The 14,870-nt window shown below is 46.8% G+C and overlaps 1 protein-coding gene across 1 annotated transcript in view; it reads right to left on the bottom strand.

Moving 5' to 3' along the window:
* SPECC1L (sperm antigen with calponin homology and coiled-coil domains 1 like) overlaps positions 1-14,870 on the bottom strand; it is a 622,366-nt gene that overhangs the window by 233,826 nt on the left and 373,670 nt on the right. The window contains exon 11 of the mRNA XM_078667759.1: positions 1,616-1,702. Within this exon, the coding sequence (XP_078523885.1) occupies positions 1,616-1,702 (87 nt within the window). The remainder of the gene's footprint in view (positions 1-1,615; positions 1,703-14,870) is intronic.

Below are 14,870 nucleotides of genomic sequence, written 5' to 3'. Positions count from 1 at the left end.
TTACATGAGAGCATCACCTACCCATAAATAGGGGTAAACGAGAGCATCATCGTATGGTTAGTACTTGGGAACGAGAGCACCATCAGATTGGCTAATATTGGGAAATACAAGTATGATCACGATGGTTAATGCCATGGAATGAAATCTCTGTTTACACAGGGGAGTGAGAAGATCATCAGTGTAGTTAACACTGCAGAACAAGAGCATCACCAGCCCTTACATAAGAGTGGAATGTGGACACAGCCAGCCCATACACAAGAAGGACTGAGAGCCTTGGCTGTACGTGTATAAGGGGAGACAAGAACATTGTCACTATAGTTGGCACCAGGGAATGAAAGCGTTGTCAAACGGGTTACAGAGGAGATTGAGAAAATTGCTACGATGTTTAATATTAATGAATGTGAGCATTAACAGTCCAGTTTATACTGCAGAACGAGCCGATTACCAGCCTTCATAGAAAGGGAAATGAGATCACCCGATATTTGAGGTCAAACAAGAGCGTCCCCGTATAAGACCATCTTCAGAAAGGATAGTCCTGGATACTGAGAGCATCATCGGCATGCTTACTACTGAGAATGAAAGCACAATCAGTCCACTAAATACTGCAGAATGGAAGCATCATCAGTACGTCTAATGCTGAGCAATTCATTGTTAGGCCAGTGTAAACTAAAGTGAAACCATCCTGAGTCAACCTAATACCGGGCGATGAGAGCTTCATCCATGCAGTGAATACTGAGGACTGAGGTCATCATTTTCCCTTGTAATACTTTGGAGCGAGTGCCTCATCGGGTCAGTTCATACAGGTGAATGAAAGCACTGGAATTTCATGTATATGAGGATTGAGGAGGCTGTCAGTCCAATTTATATTGGGAAACAAAAGCACTGTCTGGTTAATATGAGGGATGAGAAAAGCGCTAGTGGCTCATGCTGGAGGAAAGCAAGTGTATTTACAATTAATACTAGGAAATGAAAGCATCAATAGTAAGGATAGTACTGGGGAACGAGAGATCAGAGAAGACCAATCCCCAGCTCCGGAGACGAACAGCCACCTCGTGACAGCAGGGTTCGCCACCCTGCATAAGACCTACGACCGCTCGACTAAAGGGAAACCCCACATCATTGGGGTAAGCAACTTGATGGCCACAGATGACCAAAATGGTCTTCCACACAGCAGTGAATGCTAAGGGTAACCCGCACTAATGATGCTACCCTTCTGCCATACATGTACGACTGATGAGGCGGTCATTCGCCAGTACTAACCGGCATAATGTTGCTCCCACCCACAGTATTAACCACAGGGGCAACATACTCATTCCTCAATATTAACAGGTCTAATAATGAACCACAGGGGCAACATACTCATCCCTCAATATTAACAGGTCTAATAATGATCCCACTTAACAGACTGAACCATACCAACCATGCTCTCGTTAGTAACATAGGTGGACGAAAGGTCTGCAATCCAGCCGTTTAAGAGTTAAGTGAAGGGTAAAACCAATGTTTTCCACATATCAGCCATGTGCGTACGACAGGTCCGCCTCACATTCGAGTGAAGGGCAATGCCCCCTTTTGCCGAATGGCACCCCTTCTCCTTTCTAAGGTGAACAGACAGTACCTGAGATGGACTTGGCACTTTCAATGGCTGGCACTCTTGGCATGGATGACGCTGGCCGGCTGGTCGAAGCAGTTCTCATCAAGTGTTCTGCAGAGAAGAAACAATAATAATGCTAATTTCAGAACATCAGTGCTCTATTTCCTTTTACACAGGACTTAATACTTGCATTCAGGTCATTGTACGACCCATTAATGTGGAAGATAATGGAAATAACACATGGATAGAAGTGATTTGCGAAGAATCACACAAGTGGATCAAGTGGGAAACCAAGACCTCATAGTTCCCAGTCCACAACTCAGTCACCAAACCTGATGCCCAAGCCACCACAGAGTATGAGGCAGAACACTCAATAGTCTGTCTACGCCAGCCAACCACCCTGTCTAACAAATGCAAAGGAGTGTGTCCCTGAGGCTAGCCCTCTTACACTCTCATACAAACACTTCGGCAGTCCATGTCACAATCACAAAGATACTGAGGGACAACACGGCCTGCTTAGAGCTTCTGACCACAGTGTTTGCTTGCAGTAACCCACTTGTTTGCTTATGGCTTCTCCACAGCGGAGACAGCAAATGCTCAGAGAAGACCTTACCGCCAAGGGAGGAGCCATCTATGTGAAGACATAGTAGCAAAGCAAATACATCTGGATTCTGAATAAGTGCATCTCATGCTTTATGCAAACTCCAGGGGACGGATAACAAATGTATGGCAACGCCAGTGCACACAGGGAGAGAGGTTATGCAAGGGAGGGCAAAATCCATTTCCTCAGAGCTTCTCTAACTAGGTCCCCACTGGCCTCCCCACGCCTGGTCATATACCATGCTTCTCTCTTGGAACACTGTCACCAACCCTGGTGTGGTGTGGTGAACTTCCAAGATACTGTAGTTATACTGTTCAGGGATGGGACAGCAAGTGATATACTTTAACAAGAGGAAGAAGGGTAGTATCAGGAAAATATATGAGAGATCAAAATGTGAAGACAGGTAAAGTGAAAATACTAAGCAAAATGAGAAATTAAAAATAATTACACAATTAAATAGAAATGTAGCATTTCCGTTTTGTATTTATCTACTCGGTCAACACATTTATCCTGAAATTGCCACCTGTGGAGTTAGGGATTCCCTGAACAAGAAGTAATGACTGACAAAGCAGTGAACGCATGAGGCCCGTGCATTTCTCTAATATCCTGCTACAGACTTGAGTTGAAGTGGGTGAAAATCGAGATGAAGTACGAAAGAGGGAGCATGGTTATCTAGATAAGTGGGAGGAGAAGTGGAAAAGAGCACAGAGTGAGGAATTTCAGTGGCCAGAGAAAGAAATGGTTAGTGAGAGGCAGAGATGCTGCTGAAGGAGGCCAAGAAGGAAATAGATAGTGAGCAGGAGGGAGAACAGCAGAGAAGAGATGGTGAACAGTAGACTCGAGGAGACTCGAAGAGAGGAGAGAAGATATGTAAGGAAGGATTGTGGTTTGTAGAAAGGGGAAGGGTAGAGAAAGAGGCCAGCAGGGGGAGATAGAGAGAAGGGAATATAAAGGTACGAATATTAATGCACCGTGAGGTTAATGGAGAAAGGAAAAGAGTAGGAAGTAACCAAGGATGATGCAGAAGAAACTTGAGATGGGAGAAGAAAAAGCTGTATGGCTCCTAAAGCACAGGGGAGGGACGAGGGAGTAAAATGAAGCAGCATACTGACAGAAGGAAGAGAGAATAAAGCTGCAGGTGAAGGGAAAGGAGGGAGAAGAGATTGAAGGGGTGGCCTGCTAAGAATGAGAGAGGGCATGAGCAGTGATTGAGACAGCATGGGTGTGGTGCCCGGAAAGCACAAGAGGGATGAGGGAAGAACCACAGTGTGTGATTCAAGAGAATGGGAGATTTAAAAACTGAAGGGAGGGTGGAGTGATCGAACATCTAGTAGAGTGGGGGTGTAGTACTTGGAGTTAGATGTGATAGAACACAAGGCGTGATGAAGCATGGTGACTACAAAATAGGAGATGGAAGGGAAGGAGAGGGGGATTGCTGGAGAGGAAGGAATAGTGAGATTAACGAGAAGGGAATGAAGGGTAGATAGCACAGCACTCTGTGGCCCTCATAGGTGTAACCATAGCCATTCCCAATGCCGTGATTCATACCTTCCACTGAGGATGGAGGGATTTTCCTGGCTTATTGAACATGGAAAAGAGTGACAGGGAAAATGGATGAAATTTATTAAACGTGAACTATTAAAATGAAAAGTAGGTCTCTAGAACAAGATCTGTTCAGAGAGATGCCATTTAGTATGCCTTCTACGGGAAACGGCCTCTACAACGAAGCCGTTTCCACGAAATCCTTAACCACGCATGCAGTACTACGCATGCGTGGTTAACACGAAAGCCTTTACCACGCATACCTTTACTACGAGGTTTGTAGTAAAGGCATATGTGGTAAAGGTAAAAAGTAAAAAAAGGGGGACTTGGGGGGAGGTCTCCCCCCCCCCCCCAAAAAAAATCTCACCTGAAGTCACGTCGGGTTATGTATTTAATCAGCGTCGTTTAAGAGAAATCGGAAAATAAACTTAAAACGACGTATGACATCACCACGCAAGCATCCGAGGTAAAGGTTATGCGTGGAAAACGAATTCCGTTGTAACGCATGCGTGGTAAAGGCATGCGTTGCAACGGAATTCGTTGTAACGTCATATATTCGCCTTCTACAATCATGCTATAACTAACAAACGTAGACCCATCGCTGTCGGAAGTAAGGAAGAACTGGATGGAAAAGGGACAAATCATGTTCAATATCGAAGTAAAAGCATTTCTGGCAGATAGACAAATATCAACTGCCTTGGACTTTTGGGAAGGGAGACACACATCTGGATAGCGCTGAACCTAACAATACCTTAAAAGAGGCATGTGTGTTTAGGATAGCGAGCACGCTTTCCTGCACAAACACCAACAGAGCAGTGGCTCAACCCCAAGCTCTTGGAGGACTAGAACAGAGATTAACCAAGGCACGATCAAACAAGAGAACTGTGTACACAAAAATCCAAAAGTATCATAACTAAATGAAGCTTACAGCAGAGAAAAGAAAGTAGTTAGCTATTGGTAATGACAGCTGTTCAGTTTGAGATCAGTAGTGGTTTAACAAACTGACTCTTCCTTCCAATCAGTGGTTGGGACTAGAAAAGTCAAGTAAAAAAATTGGTGCCGTCAACCATGACTGCGTCTGCAGAGAAATTCACTATGACATGAAAAGATCCCTTGTAACACTCCTGACCTACATGCCATCCCATAGATTGTTTTGCTCTTTTATTGTATCTCTTGAGCTAACTATAGGTCTATGCACTTCTGCCAATAATTGAGAGTAAGCTTGCTGTATATTTAGAAATAAAAGGTAACAAATGTGTTTCTTTTTAAGGCATCAATCTGTTGTACTGATATGCTGCACAAAGATTGCAAATTAGTACATTCAAGGAAGTTGACAGAAGGTTCATAAATGGTAGATCACCGTTTCCCCCATCTTTGTGTCTCTTGCATAACAAGGGCTGAAGGAATCAAGGAAGAGAGGCCTCTGACTCCTCCATACTCTATAATCTTTTTGCTTGATGAGGACTAAAAAACAAAAAAAAACAAGTGATAGAATGTTTTGTAGGGGGCTGCACTACAATAATACCTCTTTGAAAGCCCCAGGCCATGCAAAATTAACACCTATCTTTTCTTGCAGTTGAGTACCAGCATGTCAGTCACACAAGTGCATACACTGTACTGCTTTAGCAAGTAATGGTCATTCGCCTTTGACTGACTAAAAGCTTATTTTTTCCGAAGTCTCTTGTTTTGTCCAAGTAATACATTATTTTACTGCAAAGTAATACGTGCTAGCTTTCATTCACACGTTTGTCCTAAGAAAACAGACAATTCAAAGTTGAATGTGTATACACATATGAAATGACATTGGGTAAGAATTGTGGATGTGTTTTAAGCACCATCTTATTATGAAATAAGCTGTAATTTACTAAAATGGCCACTTTCCAAGACAGCACTCATCTCATTTACGCATGAGGAGGGCTCAGGGACCCTTGAAATATCACATTTAGGGGGGCGTTTAAAGTTTGGTGAAGTAGGAGCACCACTGAGGTCCAACTCCATTGGGTTCCTCTGCTCTATACGGAGTTGGGAGGGTGTGTTGGGTTTACATTGAGGGAATCTCAGCTGGCTACGCTAGCATAAACCCTATACGACCAGGCTCACGAGGAACGAGTTGAGTTTGTTGGTTCTTATATTTTGCAGGGCATTGTTAGCAATGACTTGGTGGCCTGTCAGGCTGCAGTGACGGTTGCCCGCTATATTTAGGGGTTGGAACCTGCCATGGTGGCCCCGGTATGGAAAACACACAATGGCCCCCACACAAAGGGAAAAAACTCCCTGCACATCAGTACCATTGTTTATTTTCTGACAACAAAGGGAGGAATTTGCAGGAGCGAGCCACCAGGACTAATATAATGCGCCTCTCATCCAGCTATGCTAAGCTTCACATAAAATGAGAGAAGAGGTGTGGGTGGTCATACTGCACTGGAGAGGAACCGACAAAAACTGCATCGAAGTATGCAGCATTTTGGATCCACAGTTTCTCATTGGGATTTGACAAGTAGTACATCTGTGGGGGTTTTCCTCAAGTTCCCTGGCACCAAGGAAACAGTCATTTACAATAATATAGAACCAGGGGTATCAAGGCTGGAATGGCTTGCACTGATCCCTGCATGTTTTCTTTTTTTAAATCGAGCATGACCTGCAGACATGAAAATGATGACTAAAAGGCCACATTTCGTCTCACTTTCCATGAGGAATAACTGTGGTAATTGGCCCTGAGATCGGCCAGCACCCAGGGATCCATATCCCTACCAACTTTGGGCATTACTGACAACTAGAGAACCAGATCAATCAAGAGTGGTGGGGGCCTGCGTGGATCTTTGCAGGTTTTACTTTCCAGAATGCCCAGAAACTGTCAGAAATATGCCTAACAAAACCCAAATCTCCTATCAGTTTCTAAAGAAAGGCTTCTGTATTTGGTCCTGGGATGGGCTGGTATCCAGGGACCTATACCAACATTGGCTAGACCGGCAGCCTGGTTACACTACCAATGTGATCATTTCTGACAACTAATCTGATGTATCTTGTTTGCCCATGTCCCTGGGAGTTGGTGGAATAGAGTATGTGGCTTTTGTTGTGCATCAAGCCTGCTGCCAGATGATGGCTGGAGTTGACCACCCCAAATAGAAACCAGAAAAAAGCACAGGTGCTCGGGGTGGGCACAGTTGAGGGGGCGGTTTCAGGCAGTGACGGGGGAGTGGTATGAAGCACACTCTTTAAAAACAAAAAACTCAACCATCCCTAAAGAGGACGGGTCGTAGAAAAGATCTAGTTCCAAATTAAGGCCCGCCCCACAAACTTCAGAGAAAACACTGCTCTCCCCAGAGAAAGTACAAAGTTTCAAGGGAAAGGTCAGAATAAATAAAAAAATTTTTTTTTAAAAAAACACCAAATGGAATAAAGAGTAGGTAGGTATTAGGGTTTTGCGAAGTTTTCTCACTGTGGGAGACTCGTTAATGGAAAGCAAGCATCAGGGAGTCTCTTGATGTGCGATATCCTAGAACTATAGAATAGGTTGCAAGGCTTGTAAAGGTGATGGGAAAGTGGCTTTGACTTTGCGAAGAAGGAATTGCCATAGGAACACATGCTGGCGGTACGGATGGGACAGTTGGTGGCCCAATTGGAGGCTGTGCGGTGGGCTTTTGAGGAAGACATATGTTACTTACCCTGTAAGCATCTGTTCTTGGAATGTAGTGCAGTAGATTCACATTCTTTGCACAAGTCCACCATCTAGTATCGGGCTCGGATCATTACAAGTTGTTGTTGTCCCAAAACGTTTTCTTCCAGTCACAAGGCTGTCTGACTCCTCCTTTTGGGAACTCCGCGCATGGTCTCAACGCCATCTTCAGATTGTTTTGCCATGGGTAGGTGAGAAAGTAAGAATGCTGTCCATGTGAGCAGTGAGATGTCCATGCATTAGTATGAAATAAAGTGTATGATTGAAATCTACAGAATAATCTTTTGGGAGGAGGGATGGCGTATGTGAATCTACAGCACTACATGCCAAGAACAGATGCTTACAGGGTAAGTAACAATCCGTTTGAGGCATGTGTGCTATAGATACACATGCTTTGCATAGACTGTAAAGCAGTCCCTCTCCCTAGGCAGTGGGTAACTTGTGGAGGTTGCAGTTGTCTGAAAAAGAGTTTTAAGTACTGCTTGACCAACATAGGCTTGTTGTCGTGCAAATACACCCACACAATGTTTTGTGAAAGTGTATGGAGTAGACCATGTTGCTGTTTTGCAAATATCATAATTAGGAATAGTCTAAAAAAGCCATAGAATCTCCAATTTTTCTAGAGGAGTGTGCTTTTGGTGAAACAGGTAATAGTCATTTAACTTTTGAAAAGCATGTTAACTGTCCATCTTGAAACGCCTAATTTTGAAATTGCTTTTCCTAAATGAGGAGGTATAAAGGCAACAAACAATGGTTTCGTTTTTTTAAATGATTTAGTACTGTCAATGTAATAAATCAATGCCCTTTTTACATCTAAAGTGTGTAATGCCCCTTCTGCAACTGTCTGGTAGTGGGGAAAAAACTGGTAAATCAAATGGATTGATGAATACGGAAATTAGAAACTACCTTTGGTAGGAATGGAGTAGTTTCTGTCCTGTAACTCCAGTTATGTAGTAGGGGTATCTCTGTTATAGTCATAATCTAGTGAATAGTCCCGCCCATGTGCGTGGACCCCAGAGCAATAAAAAATAATCTCTTAAGGTGTCGAAAAATGCAGAACTGCACAGACACTTAAGAGAGAATTTAAAGACAGATAATGCAGCCTATATCCACAGGCTACACTGTCCAGTACTTCAACTAGAAATTCCACCAAAAATCCACAAACAGCAAAGCCTGTCCAGATTTCCCTTGCTTTAACAGCAAAAACCCTCTGGAATGATAGCGAGAAAGACCTGGACAGACAAGCCCCATAGGCTGCCATTATGTGGCTCAAAGCAGGATACTGTGCCTTTAAGAGAACCTTCCAGAACTTCACATTATCCCAGAATGCACTGCAGGTCCCTTTTACTTTCAGTTCTTTTTTCCGGCTCCTGCTAGCAGGACCCTGGAGCATTGAGCTCTCCCTTTTGGGATTTGTTTTTGTGATTTCTTACTTTTTCAAGTGTTTTTTGGTGCTTTGTTCAAAGTACTTTGGTTGTTTCTTCTTTGGTGTGCTTTTGGGGCAGTCTATTTGTTGAATATGCCAGCATTATTTGACAAATGCCCGGAGTGTTCCAGGAAGAAGGCCAAGACTGACCCACATGAAGTGTGTATCCTCTGCCTTCCCTCCTCTCATAACCCTGATGAGTGTGAGATTTGCCAGGGATTTACCACCAGGACCCTGAGGGACAGAAAGAAGATCAGGCTCCAAGGCATGGAGGAGAGAAGACTGCAAGCGCGAGGTGGGCTGGGCAGGTTCCATCTGCCAGTGCTGAGGCCTCTGGGGGGCTCCCCAGAGGCAGGAAGCCCAGCAAGCGTCCCCATTCTCCGTCGGCGTCGATTGCACCGACTACGGCGTCGAGAGGGATGACTACAGTCTGTTCCCCGTCACCCCAGGGCTCTGGGTCGAAGCGGCGTCGATGTTCGACGTAGAGGGATCTGAACAGACCGCTGTCGAGACCACCGGTGACGGTTTCGTCGTCGTCCTCGTCGGTGTCGTCGAGGACTCGGCGTCGACGGGTGGCCCGGCGTCGGCGCTCGCCGTCGCGGCGACACCGCAGTGCGCCTTTGGCGAAAAGGAGGTCGTCGTCGAGGGGCTCCTCGGCGTCGACGGGGCGATCGCCGTCGAGGCGCAAGAGATCGCCGTCGAGGCACAAGAGATCGCCGTCGAGGAAGAGATCGCCGTCGAGGCACAGGAAGCCGTCGAGGCGAAGGCGATCGACGTCGAAGCGATGGAGATCGCCGTCGAGGCGAAAGCGTTCGCCATCGAGGGACAGTCGTTCGCCGTCAAGGAAGCGCAGTTCGACGTCGAGGGGCCGATGCTCGCCGTCGGGTCGCCGTTCTTTGACGCGGGAACGGCGCAAAAGGAGTTTGGACGCCAGGAATCAGTCTGGCAGGCGTCAAGTGCCTAGGAGGGACTCTCCCACATCCCAGCCTGATAAGTTGTCACAGATCCTCGACAAGGTCAAGACGGCGCCACAGGAGGCGCGGATCTCGGTCCCGCACGGGCTCTCCCCCGGGGATTAGGGTGTCTCCCGTGGATGACATCAGCACGTTCCAGGATGTTCTCCTGAGGGGTGCAGCGAAATTAGGAATCACGGTGACGGCTCCCACACCTACGACGTCCGTGATCTTTGAGACACTTCACAAGAAACATTTGTCTCGCCCTCTGCTACCGCTCGTGCCAGGCTTGGTAGAGCCAGCGGAGGAGCTGTTCCTTACACCTGCAGTGACGAGAGCTGCTCCATCCCGTCTGCTGAAGAAGTATAGGGCTCCGGATTCCAACCTGGCTTTTCTAAGGGCTGACCCTGTTCCAGACTCCGTTATAGTGACGGCAGCCAGAAAACAACATTCTACCTCTCTGTCTTCTACCGTGCCTCCGGATAAGGAGAGCCGATGGATCGACTCTAATGGCAGGAAGGCCTGTGGGACGGCGGCTACGGCCATGAAGACCGCTAGCGATACAGCTCTGCTGGGACGGTATGATCGTTCCCTGTGGGAATCTCTCCAGCAGTTCACGAAGCTCCTGCCACGAGACAAGAGGGAGGATTTCCTAGAAATCCTGAAGGAAGGGATGCTGGTTTCGAACCAGGTTATCAGTGCGGCGGCGGATGGTTCCCTGTTGGCGGCCCATGGTTACTGTCATGGGATCAACCAGCGACGCCATGCTTGGCTCAGGCTCACATCACTCAAGCCGGAGGCCCAGCATCGAGTGGCTAATCTGCCCTTCTCGGGGGAGACCCTGTTCGGAAAACATGCGGATGATGAGATGGCCCGCATGAAGGCGGAGGCAGAAACTCTGACGGCTGTGGGCTTGGAGAAGCCCAAGAAAAGAAAGCCTACCGCCCGTTCCAGAGACGGTTCGGACGCAGGGCCGAGGGCGAGGACAGGCTTCGGGACAGCAGCAGCAACAACAGCAGCAGTTCCGGAGGCCCTTCCAGAAACGCCAGAAGGGTAGAAGAGGTCAGCAGTCCTCTACAGCGACCAAGGGCGCGGCCAGGTCTCGACCCTGAGCTGTTACTTCCCCTTCATCCGTTACCCGCTCCGGTGGGGGGAAGCGTCCCAATTTTTTCTGGCAGAGTGGAGAAAAATTACTCAGGACAAGTGGGTGCTGAATATTGTTTGCAATGGATACAGTCTTAGGTTCACCAGCCCGCCTCCATCGATTCCTCCGGTCAGCTCGCAGTTTCAGCTGAGCGAGCTCCAGGCGGAGGCCGATATCCTGTTGAGGAAAAGGGCGATAGAAGATGTACCTCTGTCTCAAAGAGGAAGAGGTCTGTACTCCCGGTTCTTTCTGGTCCGCAAGAAGGACAAGAACGAGTTCAGGCCCATTCTGGATTTGCGACAAGCAAACAAGTGGATTCGCAGAGAGAAGTTTCGCATGCTGTCGTTGCATCAGATTTATCCTCAGCCGCAACAGGGAGACTGGCTGTGTGCCATAGATCTACAGGATGCATACTTCCATGTGCCCATTGCACACAAACACAGGACGTTCCTGCGATTCCAAGTCGGCGCCAATCATTATCAGTACACAGTACTGCCATTCGGACTGAAGTCTGCGCCCAGGACATTCTCGAAGTGCATGGCAGTGGTAGCCGCACACCTAAGGAAGAACATGGTGTTTGTCTACCCTTACCTGGACGATTGGTTGATCAAGGCCTCCTCCTTCTCAGAAGCTCAAGCGCACTTCCGGAAGACGTGCGTTCTCTTGAACAAGCTGGGGTTGCACATCAACATGTCCAAGTCTGTCTCGACTCCGGTCCAGTGCATACAGTACTTGGGAGCCTCCATCAATACGCTGTCAGCAAGCGTGTCTCCTTCGGAGGAGAGACAATTATCACTCCTTCAGAAGGCTCAGGCTCTTATGACCGCTCCATCTACAACAGTGAGGACGGTGTCTTCTCTACTGGGATCGATGGCCTCTTGTATCTTCCTAACGCCACACGCACGGCTGCACATGAAACCATTGCAGGAGTGCTTGGAGGATCAGTGGGATCAGAGGAAAGGATCTTGGGACGACAAGATACGACTGTCTCTGCATGCTCTTCAGTCTCTGAAGTGGTGGTGTTCAGCGGAGAATCTCCCGAGAGGGGTTCCCTTCCACAAGGACATTCCCACGCAGACTATTGTGACGGATGCGTCTCTCCACGGCTGGGGGGCGCACTCCGGAGACCTAGAGATTCAAGGGACGTGGTCCCAGATGGAGTCCACGTACCACATCAATTTCCTGGAACTCAGAGCTGTTCACTTGGCACTGAAGGCCTTTCTTCCGTCCTTCCGGACCAACTCTTTGCTTGTTCAGACAGACAATACGACCACGATGTATTACCTCAACAAGCAGGGGGGGGGGTCAAGATCGCGTAGATCTGTTCGCCACCGCCGAAAACAGCAAATGCCGAGACTTCGCCTCCAGGTACTACCAACCAGGGACGCTGGGGAATGCGCTATGGATCAACTGGTCGAACAGCTTTCTGTACGCTTTTCCACCCATTCCCCTGATTCCGACGGTGCTCATCAAGCTGTCCCAGTCCAGGGCGCGGTTGATACTGATTGCCCCGGAATGGCCCAGACAGTGGTGGTTCACGGACCTGCTTCACCGGTCTCTCCTTTCTTACATGCGGCTGCCGTGCAGGCCGGACCTTCTCACGAAGTTCAGGGGGCAGATGTTGCACCCCAACCTCTCGTCTTTGAGTTTGGCGGCATGGCTCCTGAGATAGTGCAATATGGCCATCTGAATCTCCCAGAAGATTGCATGGACATACTGAAGGAGACTAAGCGACCTTCCACTAGGACTTCTTATGCTTACAAGTGGAAGAAGTTTTGCATCTGGTGCAAGTCCAAGTACTATGACCCGATGACATGTAAGGAGGATGTCATCCTTCCATATCTTCTACATCTGGCGCAGTCTGGCCTTAATGTTCATTCCATTATGGTTCATCTGACTGCTTTGACTGCCTACAGGAAATGCCCTTCACAGACTTCCTTCTTTCAGATCCCTGTGATCAAAGATTTTTTGGAAGGCTTGAAGAAAGTGTTCCCTCCTGTCCGGCTTCCTTCGCCTTCGTGGGAATTGAATGTGGTGCTGTCCAGATTGATGAAGGAACCTTTTGAACCTATTCATAAGGCTTCGTTGCAGCACCTGTCCTGGAAGGCGGCATTCCTCGTGGCCATTACATCGGCCCGCAGGGTGAGTGAAATTCAGGCGTTGTGTTGCCAAGAACCTTATACTGTATTTCATGCTGCTAAGGTTGTGATGCGTACTCACCCTAAATTTCTTCCAAAAGTTATATCTGACTTTCATGTTAACCAGACCATAACTTTGCCTACGTTTTTTCAGAATCCTTCCTCTCCAGCGGAAAGGTCCCTGCATTCCCTGGATGTCAGGAGGGTGTTGAAATTTTATCTGGATAAAACCAAGGATATTCGTAGGTCAGACCAATTGTTTATCAATTATGGATCAGTCAGGACAGGTCTTGCTACCTCTAAACTGTCCATTTCTAGATGGATTGTGTCCTGTATACAGTTGTGTTACCAAAAAGCTGGTAAGACCTTAGGGGGTAAACCTAAGGCTCATTCCACCAGGGGCAAGGTTGCCACGACTGCTTTGCTCCGTAATGTTCCAATTGCAGAAATCTGCAAGGCGGCCACTTGGAAGTCGGTCCATACCGTTGCTAAGTATTACTGCCTGGACACTGATGCCAGGGCAGACGCTCAGGTTGGGCAGGCTTCGCTGCGAAATCTGTTCGCACAGTAGTGGTGTTATTTCTCTTTTCTCCACCGCCGCTTTGGTGTGGGGATGGGCTTGCCATTCTATTCACTAGATTATGACTATACACAGAGATCCCCTACTACAGAAGGAGTAGTTTCTGTCCTGTAACTCCAGTTCTGTAGTAGGGGTATCTCTGTTATAGTCATAAGCGCTCGCCCTCCTCCCCGGTGGAGAGAGATATTCATGTAAGGAATGCTACAGGGCTGGCGTGTTACACCTTCATCAAGAACTGAACGTAAAAGGGACCTTCAGTGCATTCTGGGATACTGTGAAGTTCTGGAAGGTTCTCTTAAAGGCACAGTATCCTGTTTTGAGCCACATAATGGCAGCCTATGGGGCTTGTCTGTCCAGGTCTTTCTCTCTATCATTCCAGAGGGTTGTTGCTGTTAAAGCAAGGGAAATCTGGACAGGCTTTGCTGTTCGTGGATTTTTGGTGGAATTTCTAGTTGAAGTACTGGACAGTGTAGCCTGTGGATATAGGCTGCATTATCTGTCTTTAAATTCTCTCTTAAGTGTCTGTGCAGTTCTGCATTTGTCGACACCTTAAGAGATAATTTTTATTGCTCTGGGGACCACGCACATGGGCGGGACTATTCACTAGATTATGACTATACACAGAGATCCCCTACTACAGAATTACAGTTAGTTCTAATTACTATCCTGTCCCTATGTAGTTGAAGGATAGGCTCTTCTAGGGTTAATGCCTGAATTTCACTGACCATTCTAAGAGCAGTAATAGCGATTAAAAAGGCAAGCTTCCATGCAAGATATTGCAATTAACAAGAATGTAATGCTTCAAAAGGAGGACCCATTTTCTTGTTAGTACAAAGTTTAACTTCCATGGTGGGGCAGGTTTAAGTCTAGGAGGAATTATTCTTTTAAGTCCCTCCATAAAAGCTTTTATAACAGGAATTTTAAACAGATGTGTGTTGTCTATTTTGGAAATGTGCTGCATTAGTTACAAGAAGTAATCTTATAAAAGTATATGCTAATCCTGCAGTTTGTAAATGCAATAGGTATGAAATAAGTCTTTGTAACTTTGCCTGAAGAGGGTTAATGTTTTGTTTGTGACAAAAGACAACACAATGTTTCCATTTTGCTGCAAAACATTGTCTTATAGTTGGTTTACAAGCCTCTTTGAGAATGTTCCTAAAGTCTTGAGGTAAATTTAAGTATCCAAACTCTAAGACTTCAGGAGCCAAATTGCAAGATT

The sequence above is a fragment of the Lissotriton helveticus genome, chromosome 11 (assembly GCF_964261635.1).
Source record: "Lissotriton helveticus chromosome 11, aLisHel1.1, whole genome shotgun sequence".
Taxonomy (NCBI): Eukaryota; Metazoa; Chordata; class Amphibia; order Caudata; family Salamandridae; genus Lissotriton; species Lissotriton helveticus.
The sequence above is the reverse complement of the archived record's forward strand: the minus strand, read 5'-3'. Positions and strand labels throughout refer to the sequence as shown.